This window comes from Canis lupus, chromosome 27 (assembly GCF_003254725.2).
Source record: "Canis lupus dingo isolate Sandy chromosome 27, ASM325472v2, whole genome shotgun sequence".
NCBI lineage: Eukaryota > Metazoa > Chordata > Mammalia > Carnivora > Canidae > Canis > Canis lupus.
In genome coordinates this window covers 24,705,534-24,728,583 of record NC_064269.1, presented here as the reverse complement: position 1 = coordinate 24,728,583, position 23,050 = coordinate 24,705,534, and the positions used below count along the sequence as shown (strand labels likewise).

The 23,050-nt window shown below is 37.3% G+C and overlaps 1 protein-coding gene across 2 annotated transcripts in view; it reads left to right on the top strand.

Annotated features, from left to right (window-relative positions):
* Positions 1-23,050, top strand: part of ETNK1 (ethanolamine kinase 1) — a 63,984-nt gene that overhangs the window by 4,196 nt on the left and 36,738 nt on the right. For both annotated transcript variants that reach the window (XM_035707573.2, XM_049102222.1), the window contains exon 2: positions 20,072-20,331. In XM_035707573.2, the coding sequence (XP_035563466.1) occupies positions 20,072-20,331 (260 nt within the window). The remainder of the gene's footprint in view (positions 1-20,071; positions 20,332-23,050) is intronic.

The following is a 23,050-nucleotide window of genomic DNA, read 5'->3' as shown; positions in this document are numbered from 1 at the left end:
GTCTGCCTTTGGCTCAGGTCATAATACCGGGTCCTGGAATCGAGTACCATATCGGGTACTCTTGCGTGGAGCTTGCTTCTCCCCCTGCCTGTGTCTCTGCCTCTCTCTTTGTGTCTCTCATGAATAAACAAATAATCTTTTTTAGAAAAAAGAGGGTATATAGCCTATTTTTTCAAAGAAATTTTTTTCTAAGATTTTGTGTAATTAAAATATGCTTTAAACATACCTTAGAAGTTTAGTCTAGTAATACTTATTTTACCTGATGATTACTCATGAGCTAAACTATTCAGAACATACTGGAAAATCCAAAAGCAAACAAAAAAGACTGATTCAGTCAAAATGATACAGGGCTCAATCTTTGCTCAAAACTTACACACACAAGGAATGCTGTATCTTCTTTCAGATGGAATTTTAACAAGTTAATTTTTTTATTTTCCTATTCACACAAGATTGAAAAAAATTATGAGAAGATTGTTGAGCTTTTTGGAGTGTACCCTAATGCTTAGCTACCCTAAGTTACTCTTCCCTACTGGAAAGTAGATCCGAAACGACAGTACCAGTCACAGTGTTGTTTTTTTTTTTTTTTTTCCCCCACGATGTTTTTTATTTCATAATATTTACTGAAGTTCTTAGTCTACTAGGGAGGATAAAATAATCGTAATATAGTGTTTTTGGAATGAACGTTCATATTCATGTTTAAAGACTACAGAAGAACAATTAAAAAGCATACTGTTTTTTTCCTGCTGTACTACAAGTTTTTTTCATGTTTTTGGATGCATAGTTTTGTTATCCCTTTTTTTATTTTTGTGTTTGGTTGTGTAGCTACATAGCAGTTTTTATATCCCCTTCTCTTTATTTAGTTATGTTGGAGATGGTTGCTAAAATACCCTATTAACAAAACCTATAATATTTCTTATTTTAATATTGATATTTGATATTTAATATCTAATAATGTATTAAATGAAGAATCAAAACAAAAACATATACAGTTCTTTTGAACTATGTCTCCTTTAGTGGTTTTTTTTTTTTAAGATTTTATTTATTCATGAGAGACCCAGAGAAAGGCAGAGACACAGGCAGAGAAAGAAGCAGGCTCCCCCGCGGGGAGCCCAATGTGGGACTCGATCCCCTGGGATCATGCCCTGAGCCGAAGTCAGACGCCCCCACCGCTGAGCCACCCAGGCCTCCCAAAGAGGTTATAGTTTTTATTCAACATGACTTTTAATATCAGCAGTTAGGTCCAGTTTTCCATTTCCTATGCCTTTTCTTTTTGTGAGATTATCAGTGTTTTATAATAATGTATTTGATGGGTAGTAGGCCCTAATACTTTGTTGAGTATAGCTAAGAACAGATGTTTGACAGGCATCTCCTATTAAAGGTGTGTGTGTATATATTTTTTAAAGTAATCTCTACACCCACCATGGGCCTTGAACTCATGACACTGAGAGCAAGATGCTCTACCAACTGAACTAGCTAAGCTCCCCAAAGATATGTAATGTTTGATAGACTCCCATGTCTTTTATTATGACTAAAATGTCAGAAAAGCCTAACATGTTAGTTCATTTTCAGGTATTTACAGCTGTGTGACTTGGACTAAAACAGCTTGACCTCTCTTGGGCCTCAGCATAATGTGGTGGAAAGAGGCTGGTTTTTGAATCCTGATACCAGCCATTTGTACAACCTTTGGCAAGTTTTAAATCTCTGTGAAATGGGATTACTATTTACCTTGGAAAATAGGCTAGTAGAAAATAATAGAATTTTACTACTCTAACGCTTTACTACTAATGGTAATTTTACAACCAGCACCAGTTTTTACTACTTTACTACTAATAGAATATCCTGAGAAATACATAAAGTTATGCATAGTATATATTAATACTACATACCTCCAACTCTTTCCCTCCCATCTCCCTCAGCAGCCCCTCCCATTTGTAAATGGGATACTTGATCCGAAAGAATTGTAAGCTCCTAAAATTCAGTAATTTTGTTATATATATATATAGACATATACATATGTGTGTATATATATCTTAAAAGCTTTATTTGTTTTAGAGAGGAAGAACTTGTGCATGTGTGAGTGAGGAGGGGCAGAGGGAGAGAGAATCCTAAGCAGACTCCACACCCAGCACTGAGCCCAGTGCAGGGCTTGATGTCACACCCTGAGACCATAACCTGAGCCAAAATAAAGAGCCTGATGCTTAACCAACTGAGCCATCCATGTGCCCCCGATACATTTTTTTTTTAAAGGTATTTTTATTTATTTATTTATTTATGATAGTCAGAGAGAGAGGCAGAGACACAGGCAGAGGGAGAAGCAGGCTCCATGCACCGGGAGCCCGACGTGGGATTCGATCCCGAGTCTCCAGGAAGGTGCCCTGGGCCAAAGGCAGGCGCTAAACCGCTGTGCCACCCAGGGATCCCCCATTTTTTTTTTTTTTTTTTTTTTTTTGTAGCAGGGATGATGCTGATTTTAAACAGCATTCTTTTGTACAACTAACTATAACAAGGTAAGCATGGGAAAATGTAGGAGGGAAGGCTTTATGGAGGGGATACCTGAACTGAGCTTTGAAGGAAAGATGTGGTCAGATGGTATGGGGAAACATTTCTGGGTAATGAAACCTAGTTTCACAAAGCTGGACTATGAGGGAAAAAAAAAACAAAGCTAGGCTATGAGTATTTTGGGGGCAGAATGGAGTATGAACAAGAAAAGAAGTGGGACTGATTTTTGAGAAAGGGAGTTGTTAGATATGAAGGTTTTGTGCTTCATTAAGGAGGTGGTATTTTATTATCTAGGATATAAGGGGAAGCCAGTGAATATTTTTAAGCAGGTGAGTTATATTGTATATTTTTTAGAGCAGTGGCAGACTATATTGAAGGCAGCAGTAGTTGAATGAGGTGTTTTGAATCAGGGAATAAGTGATCACCTAGGATATTGGTTTTGAAACTGGTGGTTACCCACACTAATTCGATGTTAAAATCAATAAAGTGAATTGAAACCGCTACAATTTAAAAAGATGAGTTAAAATAGGATGTGATAGGATAGATCAGAGAGTCTTGCAAACAATGAAGTAAAGGCTGTTTAGTGAAGCTTGTTTTAGTTTCATATGAAAGTAGGTACTGAATTAGATGATAAATGTGTATTTTTGTCTGCATATCACATTAAAAAATGAGAAAGAGGGGCAGCCCCGGTGGCGCAGCGGTTAAGCGCCGCCTGCAGCCCAGGGCGTGATCCTGGAGACCTGGGATCGAGTCCCACGTCAGGCTCCCTGCATGGAGCCTGCTTCTCCCTCTAACTGTGTCTCTGCCTCTCTCTCTAGCTGTGTCTCTATGAATAAATAAATAAAATCTTTAAAAAAAAAATACGCTTTAAAAAAAAAAAAAACAAAAAAAAAAAATGAGAAAGACTTAGCCTAGGAGAGACTGTTAAGTTAGTCCAGACAAGAGGTGCTGTGACCCAAATTAGGACAGCTGCCTTGGAGATGAAAATAAAGAACAGATTTGACATTTCAGAAAGTAAATATGCAGGACTTAATTGCTTGCAGGTGAGGGAAAAGGCAAGCTTAGGGTTTTTTTTTTTTTCCCTTTATTTTTCTGTCGGTGACAAAAAATAGAGAAGTAATGGAAGATCTGTGTTTAAGGAATCAGGTTATTTCTCATGATTTTGTCTTCTCAGGAATTATTTTGCTTTTTGATAAAAAATATTTTTTATGACCCTTTTATTTTTTTTAAATTTTATTTATTTATTCATGAGAGACGCAGAGAGAGAGAGAAGCAGGCTCCATGCAGGGAGCCGGATGTGGGTGGGACTCGATCATGGGACTCCAGGATCACGCCCTGAGCAGAAGGCAGATGCTCAACCGCTGAGCCACCCAGGTGTCCCTGACCCTTTTAAAAGTCATGAGAGGGATCCCTGGGTGGCGCAGCGGTTTAGCGCCTGCCTTTGGCCCAGAGCACGATCCTGGAGACCCGGGATTGAATCCCACGTCGGGCTCCCGGTGCATGGAGGTGCTTCTCCCTCTGCCTGTGTCTCTGCCTCTCTCTCTCTCTCTCTCTGTGACTATCATAAATAAATAAAAATTAAAAAAAAAAAAGTTTAAAAGTCATGAGATACAGGGGTTCCTGGGTGGCTCAGTTGGTTAACAAATACTGTGTAACCGAACCCTGGGAAAGAAAATATCCCCAATCCAGAATCTCTCTATTTTCCTTCCTGGTCCTAATCTCTCCCTCCCTCTAGTGGAAGTCACAATAGCAGGTTGTTTTTTTGTTTTTGTTTTTGTTTGTTTTTTTAAACTAACAGTATTTTGAATTAGTCATTTTTTTTACAAGTCAGTACTATGAGAAAATAATATATTAAGTTTATTAATTTTCTTTTATAGGGAGCATGAACATGAAATAATTTAGTTTTACTAAACATTTCACAATATTGAAACTTTGAATAGGAAGAAAAACCATTTTCTATTCGTATTTTATTAAAAAAAAAGGACCGTTTTTTATTACCTTATATTTCTGCCATACATATTTTACATAATTAGGATCATGCCACATGTACAATTTTGAGTTCCTGTTTTTCATCCTTTCACTTCTACATGCTTGTATGTTATTGACTATAATGTTTGATAGCTATAAACATAATATTTGGTCATGTTAAACATCATGTGACTTAATTATTAAAATGAAGCTTAAAAATAGCTAGAGAGTATAGAGTAGAAAACTACAAAGGCTCATATCCTATCTAAACCTGTTGATTTTGTTTAAAAAATATAAATAATATTGTTTAAAAAATAATATATACTCTTTATAAAATATTTAAAACTTATACAAGGCTATAAGACGAAAAGTAGAAAGTTCAACTCCCTCAACTTCCAACTCATTCATTCTCCCTGCAGTAATTTTGTGAGCAATTTTTTGAACATCCAAAAAATTAGATTATATGGATTTATTAGGGCACAAATCACCTATGTTAATAAATATCAAATATAATTATATTCCTTTTATATACACAAAGTTATTCTGTATCTTGCATTTTTAATTTTTTAAAAAAGATTTTATTTACTTATTTATTCATGAGAGACACAGAAAGAGAGAGGCAGAGAGACACAGGCTCCATGCAGGGCGGCTGATGTGGGACTCAAACCCTGGTCTCCAGGATCACACTGTGGGCTGAAGGTCGCGCTAAACCGCTGAGCCACTGGGGCTGCCCTGTATCTTGCATTTTAAAATAATGTATCTTAGACATCCTCCTGTGTCAGTATGTATAATCTGCCCCATATATTTTTTAAAGAATTAATTTTTTTAGAGGGCATGTGCTGTGTACATGTTTGCACAAGTGGGGGGAGGGGTAGAGGGAGAGGGAGAATCTTAATATGACTACATGCTTGATGGAGCCTGATGTGGGGCTTCATCTCACAACCCTGAGAACATGACCTGAGCAGAAAATGAGAGTTGGAGCCTCAAACGACTGAGCCACCAAGGTACCTCTGCCCCATGTTTTTTAAACATCATAGAATTGTTTTATTTTTTGCATATTAAAAATAGTATTGCATAAACTGCTTTTATATATATATATGTATAGTTTTTAAAGATTTTATTCATTTATTCATGAGAGACAGAGAGAGAGAGAGAGAGAGGGGCAGAGACACAGGCAGAGGGAGAAGCAGGCTCCATGCAGGGAGCTCAATGTGGGACTCGGTCCCGGAGCCTCAGGATCACGCCCTGGGCCAAAGGCAGGTGCTAAACCGCTTGGCCACCGCGGCTGCCTCCCCCCCCCCTTTTTTTTTCTTTAATGTTTAAGTAATTTCTACACCCAACATGGGGCTTGAGCTCACAATCCTGAGATCAAGAGTCACATGCTCCTCTGACTGAGCCACCCAAGTGTCCCTAAACCTTATTAGTGGGATTAAAAGGTTAAAAACTATGTGCCAGTTAGGATCCTACAGAGAAACAGAATTTCATATATATACTATATAGTCTTTGTTTCAAAGAATTGGCTCATAACAGTTGTAGAGGCTGTTAAGTCTGAATTGTAGGGCAGGATAGTAGGTTAGAAACTTAGGAGTTGATGGTGTAGTCTTTTTTTTTTTTTTTTTTTAAATTTATTTATTTGAGAGGGAAAGCGTCCCTGTGTACATGCAAGTCAGGGGAGAGGCAGAGGGAGAGAATCTACAAGCAAGCTCCCTGCTGTGTGTGGAGCCCAGTGTGATGTGGAGCTCCATGGGGGGCTCTATGCTAGGCTTGATCCCACAACCCATAAAATCTTTATTTGAGCCAAAATCAAGAGTCAGATGCTTGGCCGAGTGAACCACCCAGACGCCCCATGCTGCAATCTTTCCTTTCCCTTTCCCTTTCCCTTTCCTTTCCTTTTTCGATTTATTCATGAGAGACACAGAGAGAGGCAGAAACATAGGCAGAGGGAGAAGCAGGCTCCTCATTGGGAGCCTGATGAGGGACTCAATTCCAGGACCCCAAGATCATGACCTGCACCAGAGGCAGACAGACACTCAGCCACTGAGACACCCAGATGCCCCTGATGCTGCAATCTTAAAGCAGATTTTTTTTTTTTAAGATTTTATTTATGAGAAACACAGGGATATTGAGAGGCAGTGACACAGGCAGAGGGAGAAGCAGGCTCCATGCAGGGAGCCCGATGTGGGACTCGATCCCGATGTGGGACTCGATCCCGGGACTCCAGGACTCCAGGATCGCACCCTGAGCCGAAGGCAAAGCTACCCAGGTGTCCCTTAAAGCAGATTTCTTCAGGAACACTTAAGAAACTTGTTTTATATTACTTAAAGTGATTGGATGAGGCCCACTCATGTAACGGTAGTTGTTAAGTACATCTACAAAATACTTTCACAGCTATATCTAGATTAGTGTTTCATTGACTAACTGGGTATTATAGCCAATCCAAGTTGACACATAAAACTATCATGCTGTTTCTCACTTTAATATTGCCAAATTGTCATGAAAGGTGTGTTAATTTATAGTTTTCAACATGGTATTGGAGAGTACATTTTTCATTATACCTTGTCCAATCTGATACAAAATTAAAAAATTTTTGTTAGTGGGATGCACAAAAATGGTATTGTTCATTACATTCTTTTTGTTATTTTGGAAGATGATGGAACCCAATGACTTTTTTTCCCCACTTTCCCCACAAAACAGTTAACTGATAAGTATTAATTTCCACCTTTCTAGGCTTTTTGTTTGTGTAGTAACCGTTATCTTAATTGAAACTTTTTATTTTATTGACCTGAAAGAGTTTATTCATTTAAATTCAGTAATTAGTTATCCTAGATCATAAGTGTATGTCAAAACAGGTTCCCTGCTTGGTATCTTTTTTTTTTTTTTTTTTTAAGATTTTATTTATTCATGAGAGACAGAGAGCGAGAGAGTGAGGCAGAGATATAGGCAGAGGGAGAAGCAAATTCCATACAGGGAGCCTGCTGGTGGACTCAATCCTGGGACTCTGGGATCATGCCCTAAGCCAAAGGCAGACGCTCAACTGCCGAGCCACCCAGGCGTCCCTCTGCTTGGTATCTTAAATCATCCTTAGGATTAAAGAAATTTCAAGAGTGACTAAGTAGAGTTTAATACTTTTACCACCTCAGGGTTTGTAGTTGTAGGACAGTGTCACATACCGAAAGAAGGTATTGGACTGTATTTTGCGGGTCTCAAAATGACCTTTAAGTTTATTGATGTCACTTTAGCTTCTAAGGTGTCATTAAAGCTATAAACTCTTTTTGCCCACCAGGTGTTCTATATTGCTGTAAATAGCATCTGTGGCAGGTTTGGGCAATTTTGTAAGTTCCCAGTTGGTATGGTCCATTAGTCCAGACTGCAGGGTAAATTTATGTGTCTTCTATTTTATAAAGCTAAAGGAAGCATTTCCACAAAACATAATCTAATCAGTAATACATTCTGGCAGAGGAGACAAAATCACCTCATATATCTGTTCCAACACTAATTTGCATCCAAAATTTTCTCATCAACAGTAGCATCCCCGTATCTCAAGTTTTACCTATTGTTCCTTTTAGGGTCTCTGATGAAGGTGTTAGATTCATTGGGCTTCCATGTCAAGGAGTCTCAAAAAGGTTTCTTCTCTCCCGCTCTAGGCCATTTTACCCACATATGTTCATTTGGTCTCGGGTCTCTGGCTCCTGAGGGTTAAGATTCTACCTTCACAGTCATTTTTCATCTTTGATTGATCTGTTGACTATCCCCAGGTTGATGGCACATGCTTAATATCATAGTTTTTTTCCTCTTTGTGTTTTGGCTTTTTTTTTTTTTTAAGATTTTATTTATTCATGAGAGATACAGAGAGAGAGGCAGAGACATAGGCAGAGGGAGGAGCAGGCTCCTCTCAGGGAGCCCGATGCAGGACTTGATCCCCAGGCTCCGGGATCACATGCTGAGCCGAAGGCAGACTCTTAACTGCTGAGCCACCCAGGTGTCCCTGTGTTCTGGCTTTTTAAGGTCTCCAAACTAGAGTAAATAGAGTAGATTTGTTAGGGGCCTTTCAATATTGGGAGACTAAGTAGCAGCTCCTATCAGTCCACTCAGTATCTGATAATGATGGGTTAAAAACTTTTGCCAACTTTATCAATATCTGCTTTATTTATCTGTTTTTTTCGGTAACCACTAAAACCTTCCATTCTACTGGGGCAAGTAGATTTGCCATCTCCTTTGTCTTTTCTGCTTGTTAGTGAACCATCTAATTTTTTGGTATCATTCCTGACCTGTGACGGGAAGCTTGAGACAGCAACTCTGATCCAACATCCTGAACAGTTTCTTTTGTTGGTAAAAGTAAAGTTACATGGGTCCCCATGTAGTAGGAGTAATTTTTATACACAGTATTCACCACGACCTGGGGATGGGATATATTAAGTGGTTGAATATCTTGGTCACTATAAAGCAAATCTAGTATGGCCTGCATGTACAGCATATCAACCACTTCATCTGGACTATTCCACTTTGCATGCAAAGGACAGGACAGTTCCTCTTCTCAGGATAAACAAACTCTCTAGCCACTTCATTCATTGTACAAGGCTAGCCCTCTTGTTTGGGTTAGTCATTGCCATTAAGGAATAACAGTAGTGATCTGTGGGTCCTGTATTATCACAAACGTGCCATGGTCTTCAAACCATAGACTGCTTCTACTTTAACCATTCTTTTTTTAAATTTATTTTAAGGATTTTTATATATTTGAGAGAGAATGTGAGCAAGCACAAGCAGAGGGAGCTACGGAGGGGGAGAAGCAGGCTAACTTAACCATTCTTATGAGTTGTATTAATAAAGGTTTTTTTTAGGGGTGCCTGGGTGGCACAGTTGGTTAAGTATCTGCCTTCAGCTTAAGTCATGATCCCAGGGTCCTGGGATTGAGCCCCACTTTGGGCTCCCTGCTCAGTGGGGAGCCTGCTTCTCCCTCTCCCTCTGCCATTCCCCCTGCTTGTGCTCATGTGCTCTCTCTGTCAAATAAATAAAATCTCTAAAAAAATTAAAAAAACAAAAAGGTTTTTTAGGGAGCTAGCTATCTTGAGCCATTAAATGAGACAACTTTTACACTATATCCCCTGGTTTTATTAGTTTCCTGATTTTGTTTCCTTGCCTCCTGAATCATTTTGGTAAACAGCTGTAAATTTGCTGTTCAGCATGATTTTTCTCCTTTATGATGGTTTTGAGGTTAGCAACTTGATGGTGCACTGGACCAGTTGGAATCTGGGTCTGTGTAACGTCACAATCCACCCTAAAAGTGTCTGGCTTTCTGTTCTAGGTAGTATGCTAACAATAGCCAGTGAATTGTGCATTTAGGCAATTTCTCATTTTGCATTTTATTGTGGATTCAGTGACTAAACTCCTCTGAGGTTGGATCTGTCATTGCTAGGTTCCATTTATTTTTACCTCCTGTAACAGATGGCAGCATGCCTACTGTTTAATACTATGGGTGATTTGGCAAACACCTGGCGTCAGGGATTTATCATCCTCTAACCTTTTTTTTCCCCCAAATGATGCTTTAGCAATATTATAGTGAGTCTAGGATTATACTAGTGAACTTGAGGTAGGTTTTGATATCCTTGAAACAGATTAAGACCTGTTCTGCCATTGTGACTTTGGATAAGTAAGGGAACTTACCTAGGCCATAGATTTTCATTCTACAAATTGATCATTTCTAAGGTATTTTACAATCAATTTATATATAAGCAAACATATATTGAATATGCCTGTGTTCTAGGCCATTGTTTCTCGACCCTTTTAATAATTTCTCCCTAAACAGAAAGTTTAAATTAAAAATTTTATTGATTTCTATCTAACAGAAATTATGTACTGAAGAATTAAATTTTGTCAGGATTGTGTTTTGATGAGCCACAAACCATTGTAATACCTAAGATTTTTTTTTTGTTTCTTTGTTAGTGATAGCTGTGTTGAGAATGCATGTAATAGAGTAAGAAATTTTATTTCATTTCATAGATATATGTATCCTTTGACTTAGATGTAGTTACATCCTGACACCCACTGTAAGTCAGATATCCTAAATCAAAATGCATTTTACACACTAAGTCAAAGATACCCTAAATCAAAATGCATTTTACACACGTAACCAACTGAGCCTCATAGCTTAGCCTAGCCGACTTTAAATATGCCCAGAACACTGATATTTGCCTGCAGTTGGACAAAAATCATCTAACACAGGCCTATTTTATAATAAAGTGTTGAATATTTTATGTTATTTATTGAATATGGTACTGAAAGTGAAAAACAGAATGGTTGTATGGGTATAGAATGGTTATTTATGTACTGGTTGTTTGTTCTCATAATCCTGTGGCTGGTTGAGAGCTGGAGCTGCTTTTGCCCATAGTCATGAGAGGATCATACTGTATATTGCCAATCCTAAATTCACATTCAGGGTATGGTTTTACTGAATGCATATTGTTTTTACACCATTGTAAAGTTGGAAAATTGTAAGTCAGACTATCCTAAGTTGGGGACCATTTGTCCGTCTATATCTATACCTCTTCTTTAAAATACTAAGGTAGAAATTAGAGAAAGTGCAAAAGTACTTGTATATTTCTTTTCAGTTTTTAAAACTATAAAGCTTTGGGGAATTTTCTTTAAGATTACCTAGAGCTGAAGGTAATGAGAAGGTTATGTGAAGGTACATTCTTCCTGATGTGGATGTCACATTAACTCTAATAACAGTCTGCTTGATGTTAAGTTATACACATAATAAAAAGCACACATCAAGTGTAGAACCTGATTAATTGCTGTAGGTGTTGATATGTTGTATATTTACTGCACTCCTTGGTATAGGATTCTAATTTGTTCTTTAAAATTGCCTTGACTGTTCTTTTTAAATTGCCATATAAATTGCAGACTTAGCTTTTCAATTTTCACAAAAAGAAACTGAATGAGAGTTTGATACTTTGTGGCATCTATAGATATTTGAGAAGTAAAAATCGTTAATAATATTGTCTTAAAATCCATAAACAAGGAATATTCCATTTATTTAGTCCTTTTATTTTTCTCAAACTTTTTTTTTTTTTTTTAAAGTAAACTCTACTCCCAATGTGGGCCTCAAACTCATGACCCCGAGATCAAGAGTTGCATGCCTTACAGCCTGAGCCAGCAGGCACCCCTTCTCAGACTTTTGAAGTTTTCTTTTCTTTTTTTTTTAAGGTTTTATTTCTTTATTCATGAGAGACACGGGGGTGGGGGGCGAGGGGGGAGGATTGGGGCAGAGACACAGGCAGAAGGAGAAGTGGGCTCCATGCAGGGAGCCTGATGTTGGGACTTGATCCTGGGACTCCAGGATCATGCCCTGGGCTGAAGGCAGACTCTCAACCACTGAGCCACCCAGGCGTCTCAGACTTTTGAAGTTTTCAGTGTGGTGGTCTTGCATGTTTCATTTTATTTTTCTTTTTCCCCCTAGGAATTTGATGTTTTTTGATATTATTATAAAAGGTATAATTAAAAAAATGAATTGTTGGTATATAGAAATTCAATCTATTGTTATGTATTGAAATTTTCAAACATGAGTTCTAATGTTTAATGTATATGCTTTTTGTATTTTCCCTGTGTTTGCAAATGATGATACATATATTTTTTCTCTTTCCTATTCTTCCTTTATTTATTTATTTATTTTTTGCCTTACTGCACTGGCTAGGATGTCCAGCACAATGTTGAAATAAAAGGTGATAGTGTGAGCATCCTTATCATGTTCCCAATCTCAGGGGGAGAATGCTTTCAGTAATTTATTATGAGGTATGATGATGTCTGTAGGTTTTCTTTGGATACTCTGTCAGATTAAGGAAATTTCCTCTTTATGTATGTATGTATGTATGTGTTTTTAAGTAATCTCTGCACCCCGTGTGGAGTTCTAACTCACAACCTTGAGATCAAATTGTATGTTCTATGGACTGAGCCAGCTAGGGGCTCCAAGGAAGTTTTCATCTTATTTTTAGTTTGCAAATGTTTTAATCATACATGGGTATTGAATTTTTCATGTGCTTTTTCTTTTTTGCATCTCATGATGATTACATATTTTCCTCCAAATTTCTGTTATTAAGCTGAATAACATTGAGTTTTTTAAAAAATTGAATGTTAAAAGTCTTTGCTTATATAGAGTAAGCCCCATTTGGTTCCGATTTGTTCTTTTTTTTTATATTGTATTCGTTACTAATATTTAAAAAACATTTTTATTTATTTACATAATCTCTATACAATGGGGCTCAAAATCACTACCCTGAGATCAAGAGTCTCACCCTCTTTTGACTGGGCTAGCTAGATGCTCCTAGTTAATATTTTGATAAGGATTTTTGCAACTATTTTCTTGTAATGTCCTTGGCATGTTTTGGTATCTTATTAACTGTTTTCTTTTTCTTAATAATTTTGCTTGGAAGTTATCAACATTATCTTTAAAAAGAATAATTTTGATTGTTGAGTTCTATTTTTTTTTTTTGTTGAGTTCTATTTTATTGATAATTTTGCCCTTTTATTTTCTTCCTAATCTTTTTTTTTTTAAGATTAACTGGCTGTTATTTTTCTAGTTTTTTTTTAAGCTGGAAGCTTATGTCACCAGTTTTCTGCCTTTATTTATTTTTTTATTTTATTTTATTTTTTTCTGCCTTTATATTTACTTACTTACTTACTTTATTTATTTATTTATTTTTGCCTTTATTTTTTTAAAGATTTTATTTGACAGAGAGATAGCACAAGCAGGGGAGTGGCTGAGGGGGAGGGAGAGGAAGAGGGAGAACGAGAAGCAGGAGCAGGCTCCAACTGAGCAGAGAGCCTGATGTGGGCTTGATCCCAGGGCCTTGGGAATATGACCTGAGCCAAAGGCAGGTGCTTAACCAATTTAGCCACCCAGGCTCCCCATTTTTTTTTTTTCTCAATATTTTCATTTACGTGATCCTGAAAGTGCCCACAAGTTTTGAAATATTTTTATCATCATTCACTTCAGAATGTTTTCTAATTATCTTTTTTTCTTCATCCCATGGATTATTTACACATTCATTATTGCTTCATTTCAAATGAATGGGAGAGTTTTAAAGTCTTTTTTCTTTTTTTTAAATAGATTCATTTGAGAGAGATAACATGTGTGCGCACATGCATGAGCAAGGGGGAGGGGTAGAGGGAGAAGCAGACTCTGCTGAGCAGAGAGCCTGATGCAGACCTCCATCCCAGGACCCTGGGATCATGACCTGAGCCACCCAGGGGCCCTAAAGTCTTTTCTTTACTGTGGTAAAAAACAACATAAAACTTACTATTTTAATCATTTTTATTTGGGATATGTATATCCCAATATAAATAACATATCCCACATAAATAACAGTTAATGTGCACTTTGTGTTATTGATGTCTAGCACATATTCTCTTGTAGTTTGAGAAAATATTCTGATTTTTGATGTTTATTGAGGCTTGTTTATAATCAGGCTTATAGTTAGTTTTGCTAATACTTCATGTAGGCTTTATTTTTTTATTTTTTTATTTTTTAGTAAATTTGTTTTATTTTATTTTTAAAATTTTATTTATTTATGATAGTCACAGAGAGAGAGAGAGAGAGAGAGAGGCAGAGACACAGGCAGAGGGAGAAGCAGGCTCCATGCACCGGGAGCCCGACGTGGGATTCGATCCCGGGTCTCCAGGATTGCGCCCTGGGCCAAAGGCAGGTGCCAAACCGCTGCGCCACCCAGGGATCCCTCATGTAGGCTTTAAAAGCATGTGTATTATCGTTGGATACAGAGTTCTGTGTATGTCAAGGAAGTTGGGGTTTTGATTCTGTTGTTTAGATCACTTGTATGCATAATGATTTTTGTCTGTTTTTAAAAATATCAGCTCTTGAGAAACGTACTTAAGATTCAACCAATTATCCAATTAGTTTGTCAGTTTTTTCTTTTTTTTTTTTTAAAGATTTTATTTATTTATTCATGATAGTCACAGAGAGAGAGAGAGGCAGAGAGACACAGGCAGAGGGAGAAGCAGGCTCCATGCACTGGGAGCCCGATGTGGGATTCGATCCCGGGTCTCCAGGATCGCGCCCTGGGCCAAAGGCAGGCGCCAAACCGCTGCGCCACCCAGGGATCCCGTTTGTCAGTTTTTTCTAAATATATTTTGAAGCTGTGTTATTGGATGCATTACACATCTAGAATTGTTACATCTTCTTCCTGGGTCCATTTTTTCATTATTATAAAATGTCTGTTTATTTCCCAGAACATATTGCTAAGACTATTTTGTTTAATTTGGTGTAACTACGTCAGCTTTCTTTTGCATGTCTCTTGTAAAAGCAGCATATATAAATATATGTTTTTCACAGTGTTTTAAATGGATTTCGTTCTTTCACATTTAGTGTAACTAACTACTTAATGAGTTAAGCTCTCTCAAAAAAAGTTTTTTTTTCTTTTTTTCTTTTTAAAAGATTTTATTTATTCATGAGAGACACGGGGGGGGGGGGGGCAGAGACACGGGCAGAGGGAGAAGCAGGCTCCAGGCAGAGGGCCTGACATGGCACTCAATCCTGGGGCTCTAGGATCAGGCCCTGGGCCTGAGGCGGCGCTAAACCGCTGAGCCACCTGGGCTGCCCAAGAAACAAGTTTTTTTTTTTCCCCTCAAGAAACAAGTTTTAAGAATTATCTAGGAACAGAACTTTTTGTGTGGGGGCTGGAGAGGGGAGGGGTCAAAGATGACTCTCAGAAATTTGCTTGAGTACATGGAAAATAAAATGAATGGGTACTATTACCATTACATGTTTCATCTGTGGTTCTAAACAATTTTGTTATATTTGTTGATATTGTTTTTTTTTTTTTTATTTCTTGGGTTCAGGCTTATTGAACTTCTTGAATATTTCAGTGTATAGATTTTCATCTAATTTGGATCAATTTTGGCCATTAAAAATATTTTTTTTCTCTTTTCTCCATTGGGGGACAGAAGTTCTCTTTGCTCATGGATACTCTGCTCACTCACTCATGCTCACTTGCTCTGTAGTTTAGCTAGTTTTTTTTCTTTTCCCCTCTTGTGTTCTGTTTTCTATTTCTGTGTTCTGTTCTAATTTCTATTGCTCTTTTTTTTTTTTTTTTTAAGATTTTATTTATTCATTCATGAGAGACATAGAGAGAAAGGCAGACAACAGAGAAGCAGGCTCCATGCAGAGAGCCCAATGTAGGACTTGATCCCGGGACCCCAAGATCATGCCCTTGGCTGTAGTCAGCGCTCAACTGCTGAGCCACCCAGGCATCCCTTTATTGCTTTTTCTTCAAGTTTGCGTTTTTGGGGGCAGTATCTAACCTACTGTTAAATCTGTCTAGTGCATTTCTCTCCTTAGATGTCTTGAGTTGCTTGATTTGGGTCTTTTTTTTTATATGCAATGTCTCTGCATAACTTTTTGTTATATAATACAAAACATATTTGTAGAACATAGATTTAATGTCTGCTGAGTCTAACATTTATGTCAGTTCTGGATGGTTTCGATTAATTGATTCCCCCCCTTCCCTTCATGAGTGTATTTTTCTGCTTTTTTGCATGCCTAGTAATCTTCACTTGGATGTCAGACATTGTGAATTTTTACCTTGTTAAGTACTGAATAGTTTTTGTAGTTATTTGGGAATACTTTGAGTCTTTTGGGTCTTTAAGGTTTGTTAGGTGGGACCAGTGTAGCTTAGAGTCTAGGCTAATCTGTAAATCTGTAACATAGTTTTTTTTTTTTTTTTTTTTTAAGGGTTTTATGTATTTATTCATGAGAGACAGAGAGAGAGAGAGAAGGCAGAGGGAGAAGCAGGCTCCATGCAGGGAGCCTGATGTGGGACTCGATCCTAGGACTCCAGGATCATGCCCAAAGCAAAGGCAGACGCCCAACTGCTGAGCCACTCAGGGGTCCCTGTAACATACATTTTGTCTTAACTCACTCTTCTGTTGTGAATTCTTCATCTTTTATTAAAATGTAAATATGGAGTTTTCTACATGCATAGAACATGCATGTTAAGATCTTAGTGTATGCCAGTCACTGTTTTAAAGCTTTTATGTGTATTAAGTCATTAATCCTCATAACGTTATGAAATAGATTCCAGTCTGTTAATATTATATATAAGGAGAATGAAGCACATAGGGATTAAGTGACTTCCCTAAGGTTATGCAGCCGTAGATAATACAGCTAGAATTCAGACTCAAAGAAGTCTTGCTTTGTAGCTCATCATCTGAGTTAGTACTATCCTAAATACTTGATAAACAGTGCAGGATAATTAAGAAAAGGAGCTCCATGAGATTTCTTTCTTTTTTTTTTTTTAATTTTTATTTATTCATGATAGTCACAGAGAGAGAGAGAGAGAGAGAGAGAGAGAGACAGGCAGAGACACAGGCAGAGGGAGAAGCAGGCTCCATGCACCGGGAGCCCGATGTGGGATTCAATCCTGGGTCTCCAGGATCACGCCCTTGGCCAAAGGCAGGCGCCAAACCGCTGAGCCACCCATGGATCCCTCCATGAGATTTCTATTAGTTTTGTCCCACCTTTATTGAGATGAAATTTTTACATTTCCCCCATTTTTAAAAAAGATTTTACTTATTTATTTATTTGAGAGAGAGAGAGAGAGAGAGAGAGAATGAGGAGGGGGGAGGGACAGTGGGAGAAGCAGGGGCCCTGCTGAGTAGGGAGCCCAACAAAACTCGGGGCTGTATCCCAGGACCCTGAGATCATGACCAGAGCCAAAGGCAGATGCATAACTGACTGAACCACCCAGGTGCCCCAACATTTGATATTTCTAGTATATATCTACTACAGTATATATATCTAGTATGTATCTAGTATATATTATTGTATATTTCAGATTGTTCAGCACATTGAATTTCTTGTTGGTATAAATGCGGAGTGGGAACCATTGGAGGGCAAAAACCATTATCTTTCCATCTTTAAAGCCAGTGTTCTCCAGTGACCATCAGGAACACACTGATAGCTGAACACGTTGGGTTTAAGAGAAAGCTTATATCACTCAAAATGGTAGGGATCTCAGTAAGTGGGTGTTAGAAAGAACTTATTATAGAATTTGGGCTTGCTGATTTGGGAGAGTGTCAAGGAAGCAGGCTTTCCTCTGGATTAAGTCTGTCAGGAAGAAAGTGGGGCAAGTCTATGACTGGATATCTTAATCTTACCTAGAGGACTGAAGGAACGAAGCAAGGCCAAAGCTGTCATTCATATTAGCTCAAATAAGGGGATATTTAGTCATTTTTGTGGTTTGAAAAAAATTTTATAATTTGTATATGTTCGGACATGATTGCAGAGTGGCTTTATTTCTGTCTTGATCCATTGTGGTCAGAATGGCTTCATCTGATGTTGGTGTTCTGTGAAATTGTTTATGTTCAGCAGAACCACAGGGCCTTACTATGAATGCCAGGTCAGTTCCTAGCTGTTGGGCTTCTTTTCTTTTAGTAATTTAATTTTCCATATGTAAACTATGGTTCATTGCAGGAAAAAGAAAGTGAGAAAACATACTTAAAGCCAAAACAAAAAAAAATAAATTCAAGAAACAAGAAACAAAAACCAAGATTTACTGCCTAATATTTGTCGAATATCTTTGCAGACTTTTTTATCCTTATTTATATAATATTTTATAGATGTGAAGTTATATTATTCATGCATTTTTTTAAAAAGATTTTATTTATTCATGAGAGACACACAGAGAGAGGGGCAGAGATAGGCAGAGCGAAAAGCAGGCTCCATGCAGGAAGCCCGATGTGGGACTCAATTCTGGGACTCCAGGATCACGCCCTGGGCTGAAGGCAGACGCGCAACTGCTGAGCCACTCATGAGCCATCCATCATGTATTTAATTTTTACCCTAAAGATTTATTGTGACTGTCATTTCATTGGAAGTATGTGGCTGTTGTACATAGAGAATTTTGGAGTTGGTTTCTCAGTCTTTGTTACAGTAAATTGAGATATTTATCTGTACATGACATCTGAAGAAGTTACAGAATAACATGTGTAAATTTCTATGCCTTTGTAGTAAACAACATGCTTTTTAACATAGTTTTTAATAAAATGATTCACATTTAGTTTAAGTGCATATTATTCTTGTCAATTCTGCATACAAGTCTTTGTGAAATCTAGGTGGGAAGCAGTACTTGTATGTCTCTGCATACCTGAAAAAGTAGATATTTGGAATAAATCTCTTTACATTAGGTCATACAGTTTACCTGCATTAGGTGAGTAAGGTTAATAAGTTTTGTATATAATTAAAAAAAGTGCATTATATAAAAACTAGTAGCTGTATAATACTTTGGTAAATACTTTGAAATTTTCATCTGAAGATGTAAAGCTTTTTCAGATGTCATTTATCATTACAAAAATTGAATTAGAAGCATTTATATTCTTTCTCAGGCATCAGGTAAATATGTGTACATTTAAAACTTATATTTTGGCTTTTTACCTTTTGTTTTTTGCCAGTTTTCTTGAAAAAAAATGTGCTTAACTCTTGCTTACACTTTCACCTCTTATCCCTTTGTTCCACCTGAAAGCCTCCAAGAGCTTTGAATTGTTGAGCAAATAGAAAAATTAATTTTAGTATCAGAGGAAGATGAAGGTTGCAATTTTTGAGTAGATTTGAACTAAGACTGCTAATCATCTGCTTTTTTTTTTAATGTACCATTTGTGTTGATATAAAAAAACTTGAAAATCTTTTTTTTTTTTTTTTTTAATATTTATTCATTCATGAGACACAAAGAGAGAGAGAGAGAGGCAGAGACACAGGCAAAGGGAGAAGCAGGCTCCATGCAGGGAGCCCGATGTGGGACTTCATCCCGGGACTCCAGGATCACGCCCTGGGCCAAAGGCAGGCGCTAAACCGCTGAGCCACCAGGGCTGCCCTTAAAACAATTTCTAACGCATGTTAGTAACCTTTAAAATTAACACTTAAAATTAAATTTTTTCTATGAGATTTACCATAATGTGTAACTTATGGTAGATTTATATTTGTATATTTATACTTGTGATTGTTGGTAAAGACCTTTTATATGCTATATGCCATGCTGGAGGAGGGCAGTGTCTTGTCTTTAGAGACTTTCCAATTTATTAGACATAGGAGAGAGGTATGTGTGTGTGTGTACTGCAGTGATTGAAGTACAAGCATACTTTGAGATACAATAGGTATCAAAACATTGTGTGGGAGTACCAGAGATTGAATAATTAACATTTTGGATCAAGAAAGACAATGTTATATAGGAATTACAGCATTCTTTTTTGTTTAAATCTAGAATTAAAATTATAGACATGTTAGGCAAAATTGTATTTAAAAGTTTTTTAGGGCAGCCCGTGGCTCAGCGGTTTAGTGCCACCTTCAGCCCAGGGCATGATCCTGGAGACCCAGGATCGCATCCCAGGTCGGGCTCCCTGCATGGGCTTGCTTCTCCCTCTGCTTGTGTCTCTGCCTCTCTCTCTTTCTCGGTCTCTCATGAATGAATACACAAAATCTTTAAAAATAAAAGTTTTTTATGTTAATTATTTATTTTCAAGCTATCTGCTATTTCATTCGTTAAAAGTATGCAATTGCTTTTTCCCCTCATTTTTATCTTTCCTTTTTTTTTTTTTTTGACAGCTTTTCACAGATGGAATCACAAATAAACTTATTGGCTGTTATGTGAGCAATACAATGGAAGATGTAGTCCTGGTGCGAATTTATGGCAATAAGACTGAGTTACTGGTTGATCGAGATGAGGAAGTGAAGAGTTTCCGAGTGTTACAGGCTCATGGCTGTGCACCACAACTCTACTGTACCTTCAATAATGGACTGTGCTATGAATTTATACAGGGAGAAGCATTGGATCCAAAGCATGTCTGCAACCCTGCCATATTCAGGTACATTTCTTTTTGTAAATAATTTATCTTTTTGAAAAATAAGAGTATTAAGTGCTCTAACGAAATATTTTTTAAAACTGCCTTTTCTTCCTTTGAGCAACTATTTGGTTAACTTAGAAACTTTTTTTAGTTAGGGTTCTGTTTTGTTTTTCCTGAAGAAAGAAAATCCTTTCTGTCTGCTGTCTCATCGTTGAGTCTTTGTAAAAGAAAGGACTGTGAGATGTGGTTTTAGATTAGCCTGCTGCAGTGTCAAGGCTTCCCCTTAATTTTTTATTTTATTTATTTTACTTTATTTCTTTACATTTAGATTGAATTAACATAGTTTCAAAGTAGAGTTCAGTGATTCATCAGTTGTCTGTAACACCTGATGCTCATTATATCACGTGACCTCCTTAATGCCTATCGCCAAATTACTCTCCCCACCACCCTCCTCTAGTAACCCTGTTTGTTTTCTGTGATTAAGAATCTCTTATGGTTTGTCTCCCTCTCTGATCTCGTCTTGTTTTATTTTTCCTCCCTTCCCCTGTGCTCCTCTGTTTTGTTTCTTAAATTCCACATGAGGGAAACCACTGATAATTGTCTTTCTCTGACTGCTTATTTTGGTTATCATGATACCCTCTAGTTCCATCCACATCATTGCAAATGGCAAGATTTCATTTTTTGATGGCTGAGTAATACTCCATTGTGCGTGTGTGTGTATATATATATATACACACACCACATCTTCTTTATCCATTCATCTGTCAATGGACATCTAGGCTCTTTCCATAGTTTGGCTGTTGTGGACATTGCTGCTGTAAATATTTGGGGTAAATACCTAGTGCAATTGCTGGGGGACTCTATTTTTAACTTTGTGAGGAACCACTGTTTTCCAGGTGGCTGTACCAGTTTGCATTCCCACCAGCAGTGTAAGAGAGTTACCCTTTCTCTGCATCCTCACCAACATTGGCATCCTCGCTAATATTTGTTGTTTCCTGACTTGTTAATTTTAGCCATTCTGACTGGTGTGAAGTGGTCCTCTTAATTTAAAAAAATTTTTTTTAAAAAAAAGATTTTATTTATTCATTCATGAGAGAGACAGAGAGGAGAGAGGCAGAGACACAGGCAGAGGGAGAGGCAGGTTCCATGCAGGGAGCCCGACCCGGGACTTGATCCCGGGACTCCAGGATCACGCCCTGGGCCGAAGGCAAGCGCTAAACCGCTGAGCCACCCAGGGATCCCGGTCCCCTTAATTTTTTAAAGTAGTGCTTGGATTAAAGCATTACACATTTCTTACTACTAACTTTTGTAATTCAGTTGCTCATATTTTTTGGAGTTTTTGCTAAGATTCTTTCAATTCTGTTAATACTGTTACTTTTTAAACTTTTTATTTAATTCAGTGTATTATGTTACTTGTAAAACTTTAATTCAGTGTATTATGTTTTCTGTAAGAAAAATTTGTTGCATATGCTACCTCGTTTTTCCAAAATTAGTTTTTTTAATTACTGTTTTTTATATTTCTCTTTCTGCTCTAAAAAACTAGTAAATGAGCTTGATTTAAAAACTGCAAATTCAAAAAAAAAAAAAACACAAAACTGCAAATTCATTCATTGTTTCAACCAGAAGTTCTCATTTTGTTCTCCAGATCCCTTTACAACTCCAGATTATTGAGGGCTTAGAGTTTTTGTGAGTTTTATTTATCAATGTTTACCATATTAAAAATTAAAACGTTTTTTGAATATAAGAATATCAAGCTCACATTATTAGCTGTCAGTGTGATAACATTATCACATATGTAACTTCTTGAAAACTGCACCATGTACTCATGAGAGAATTAGAGTTTAAAAGGTAAATGGTATCTTGTGAAAGTAGTTTTAACTTCATAAATCTGAATAGATTTGACTCTGTAGGGATCCTGGATCATATATATATTTTTAATTTAATTAATTTATTTGAGAGAGAGTAAGAGAGAGCATGAGCAGGGGGAAGGGCAAAGGGAGAGGACGGAGAAGCAGACTCCTCACAGCAGGGTGCCTGATGCAGGACTCTATCCCAGGACCCCTGGATCATGACCTGAGCTGAAGGCAGTTGTTTAACTGACTGAGCCACTCAGGCGCCTCTTCTTTTTTCTTTCTTCTTTTTTAAAAAAATTTTATTTATTTGAGAGAGGAGAGCCTGGATCACATTATAAAGTTGCTTCGTTAACACACTGGTGAAAATGGAGTAGAACAGTATTTACCTATTTTAAACTGGTTTCAAATAGTATTTAAAAATATTTTGGCAGAGAAATCTATTTACTCAAACCCCAGTTTTTAACCAGATAGTCTCTTTCCTTATGTGAGTGTACTGTTTAGAATATATTGAAGGACCTGATTAATAGATATTATGTTTTTTCTTATGTGTCACATTTTTTTGGTCTTTAGGTTTGTGTGCGTGTCTGTATCAGATTTATTTATAAATCCTCAATTTTTTAAAAGATTTTATTTATTTATATGAGAGAGAGTGAGTCAGTGAGAGAGAGAGAACATGGGCAGAGGGAGAGGGAGAGGCAGACTCCTCTGCTGAGTAGGGAGCCTGACATGGGGCTTAGTCAGCTGAGTCACCCAGGCTCCCTCATAAATCTTCAGTTTTGTTCACAATGTTTGAGATACATCTATATAACAGGATTAAAAGTGATTAGATGCACAAATTAGGTCAAAGGAAAAGCTGGAGTTAGATTCAGATACAAAAAGTATATTCC